Genomic DNA, 3,110 nt, shown 5'->3' on the forward strand with positions numbered 1-3,110 from the left:
TAAAATGAAGTGGGAGCATGGATGGGAGCATGAGGAGGAAGCAGGCAAGCTGGATCCTGTAGCCTAGTGGACCTTTTCTACTTTTCTAGCTCCTTAATGGGCCATAATCCGTGAAACACACAACATATGCAAAGCATGGGTCGGGATCCCCGCATAGAGCGGCTACAGTCTCCTCTATACCTGACCAAATGGGCCGGTTTTTTCAGACCGGCCCGTGAGCACGCCAGCACGGCTCATCTTGGGCCAGGCACGGCACGCGCTAAACGGGCCGGGCCCGGCACGCGGCACGCCCTGGGCCTGAAGGCTGGCACGCGGGCCGGCACGGCACGGCCCGATTAAGTTTTTTTAATTTTTTTCTACATCTATATATGGCTCAACATGTAAAAATAGGCTAAAAACGCTCAGTGTGTCAAATAATAGACTGAAAATATGCGGCCCACCATGCTAAACGGGCCAACGTGTCGACCCGTTTACTAACTGAGCCGTGCCAGGGCCTGGGGGCGCAGCACGCGGGCCGGCACGGCACGGCCCCATATAGTAATCATGCCCTGGCGGGCCGTGCCGGGCCAGGCACGATTACGATGGGCCGGGCCGTGCCGTGCCGGGCCGGCCCGTTTGGCCAGGTATGGTCTCCTTGGTCTCTCTTCCCTAAAAAAAGTCTCCTCAGTCTCTCACTGTTCATCAGCATCAGCTCATCGCCATCGGCGCGTCGCTAATGGAGGCGGCCAACCCCAATCCCACCGTGGTGCTGCACGCCTGCCTGGGCGTGGGCCACCTCATCCCCATGGTGGAGCTCGCCAAGCTCTTCCTCCTCCGCGGCGTCCCCGTCGTCATCGCCGTCCCGACCCCGCCGGCCTCCACCGCCGATTTCTTCTCGTCCACCGCCTCCGCCGTCGCCGGCCTCGAGGCCGCCAACCCTTCCATCGCCTTCCACCACCTCCCGCCCCCGGACTACCCCGACCCCGACCCCCACCCCTTCCTGCAGATGCTCGACCTGCTCCGCCTCACCGTGCCGTCCCTGCTCGCCTTCCTCCGCTCCCTCCCCTCCGTCGCCGCGCTCGTCCTCGACCTCTTCTGCATCGACTCCCTCGACGCCGCCGCCCAGACCGGCGTCCCGGCGTACATCTACTACACCTCCTCCGCTGGCGACCTCGCGGCGTTCCTCCACCTGCCCCACCACTTCGCCACCACGGAGGGGAGCTTCAGGGACATGGGCAAGGCGCCCCTCCGCTTCCCCGGGGTCCCGCCGATCCCGGCGTCCGACATGCCGCACACCGTGATGGACCGCGCGGACCCGATCTGCACCATCAGGATCGGGCACTACGGGCGCATCCCGGAGGCCAGGGGCGTGCTGGTCAACACCTACGAGTGGCTTGAGGCGAGGGCCGTGGGGGCGCTCAGGGAGGGCGTGTGCGTCCCCGGCCGCCCGACCCCACCGGTGTACTGCATCGGGCCGCTGATCGTCTCGGACTCGGCGGCGGCGCAAGGCGAGCGGCACGCGTGCTTGTCATGGCTGGACGCGCAGCCGGAGCGGAGCGTGGTGTTCCTCTGCTTCGGCAGCATGGGCGCCGTGTCGGCGGCGGAACTGAAGGAGATAGCGCACGGGCTCGAGAACTCCGGCCACCGCTTCCTGTGGGTCGTGCGCACCCCTCCGGCTGACCCGGCCAAATTCTTCCTGCCGCGTCCGGAGCCAGACCTGGACGCGCTCCTCCCCGAGGGGTTCACGGAGAGGACACGAGACAGGGGGATGGTGCTGAAGATGTGGGCGCCGCAGGTGGAGGTGCTGCGGCACGCCGCCACCGGCGCGTTTGTGACGCACTGCGGGTGGAACTCCGTCCTGGAAGCGGCGTCGGCCGGGGTGCCGATGCTGTGCTGGCCGCAGTACGCGGAGCAGAGGCTGAACAAAGTGTTCGTGGTGGACGAGATGAAGGTCGGGGTGGTGATGGAGGGATACGATGAGGAGCTTGTGAGGGCTGAGGAGGTGGAGAGGAAGGTGAGGCTGGTCATGGAGTCAGAGGAAGGGGAGAAGCTGAGGGAGAGGCTGGCACTGGCCAAGGAGAAGGCCGCTGAAGCGCTGGCAGACGGCGGGCCGTCGCGGATGGCGCTCGCCGAGTTCTTGAAGCATTCGAAGCTCTCCACATGATCAAGCACACAAGATAGCTACAGGATTGGCCTTGGAATGTGTGATTCTAATGGTTTGAATCAATTCCCACCCTGAACTATGAACTTGCGCTTGTGGTGTTAAGATGATGTGGTGAAAGTTATAATAGCTGCCTCAGCAATATACTACTGAAATGATATGTCATAGCTCTGTGCTCCTGAATTCCACACTGGAGCTTTCCTCAGTTATGTTGTATTCAGAATTGACAGTACATGGGACTGTTGTATTTAGCACATGCTCCCTTGATGAATTGCTATGGTTATTATTTCGATTTTACTGGTGGCATGAGCCCTCCTACTCATGGCGCTGAAATGCGAAATCACAATAAGCGCCTAAACACGGAAGCACAACCTACTCATGATGTTCTTTTCTTGGAAGAACTCAGGTAAACCAACTACTTAAATGGAGTTGTTTCTATGTCAGTTTTTGTCCATTGCATTGCCCCTCTAGTCTTTTCTTGGCCTCCTGTGATCCACGCAAACCATTTTCATTGGTCTGTTGGTATAGCTTTAGTTTGTTGTGTGGAGCATATAAGCTAGACTGAAATATGTTTCTGTTTGACCTGCCCCTTTTGAAAGCTTTTAGAGACTACTCTGTTGCTGAAATGGATCTCATGGCATGACTAGGAGGGCTCACGGCACCAGCAAGCATTTACATAAGCATCTCTGTTGCTGAAATGGATCGGCAAGCTTTTTAATGAGCCTAATGTTCTTTGTGGCAACGGTTTTTTCTGAAGAAATACTTGCCTGGTGGTTCTTCCATTTTTATGTCTGTTAAGAAAGGATCACAGCTTTGAAATGGTCTGGAAAAGATCAAACGCTGGTTTCAGTGGGGGAAAGTTTTTGTGGTTGGTAATGGGAGACAGGTCAGGTTCTGGCTAGATGTTTAGCTTGGCCATACTACTTTGAAAATCAAATTCCCTGAACTGTTCCTTGTGGCCCCTGATCCT

General features: G+C 58.0%; 1 protein-coding gene across 1 annotated transcript; it reads left to right on the forward strand.

Annotated features, from left to right (window-relative positions):
* Window positions 1–675: 675 nt before the first annotated feature.
* LOC119287739 (anthocyanidin 5,3-O-glucosyltransferase-like) lies at window positions 676–2,437 on the forward strand. The gene has a single exon (XM_037567340.1). It carries the CDS (start codon window positions 716–718, stop codon window positions 2,141–2,143), a length of 1,428 nt encoding a protein of 475 aa, XP_037423237.1. The 5' UTR covers window positions 676–715; the 3' UTR covers window positions 2,144–2,437.
* Window positions 2,438–3,110: the final 673 nt, after the last annotated feature.

Source organism: Triticum dicoccoides, chromosome 1A (genome assembly GCF_002162155.2).
Source record: "Triticum dicoccoides isolate Atlit2015 ecotype Zavitan chromosome 1A, WEW_v2.0, whole genome shotgun sequence".
NCBI classification, from domain to species: domain Eukaryota; kingdom Viridiplantae; phylum Streptophyta; class Magnoliopsida; order Poales; family Poaceae; genus Triticum; species Triticum dicoccoides.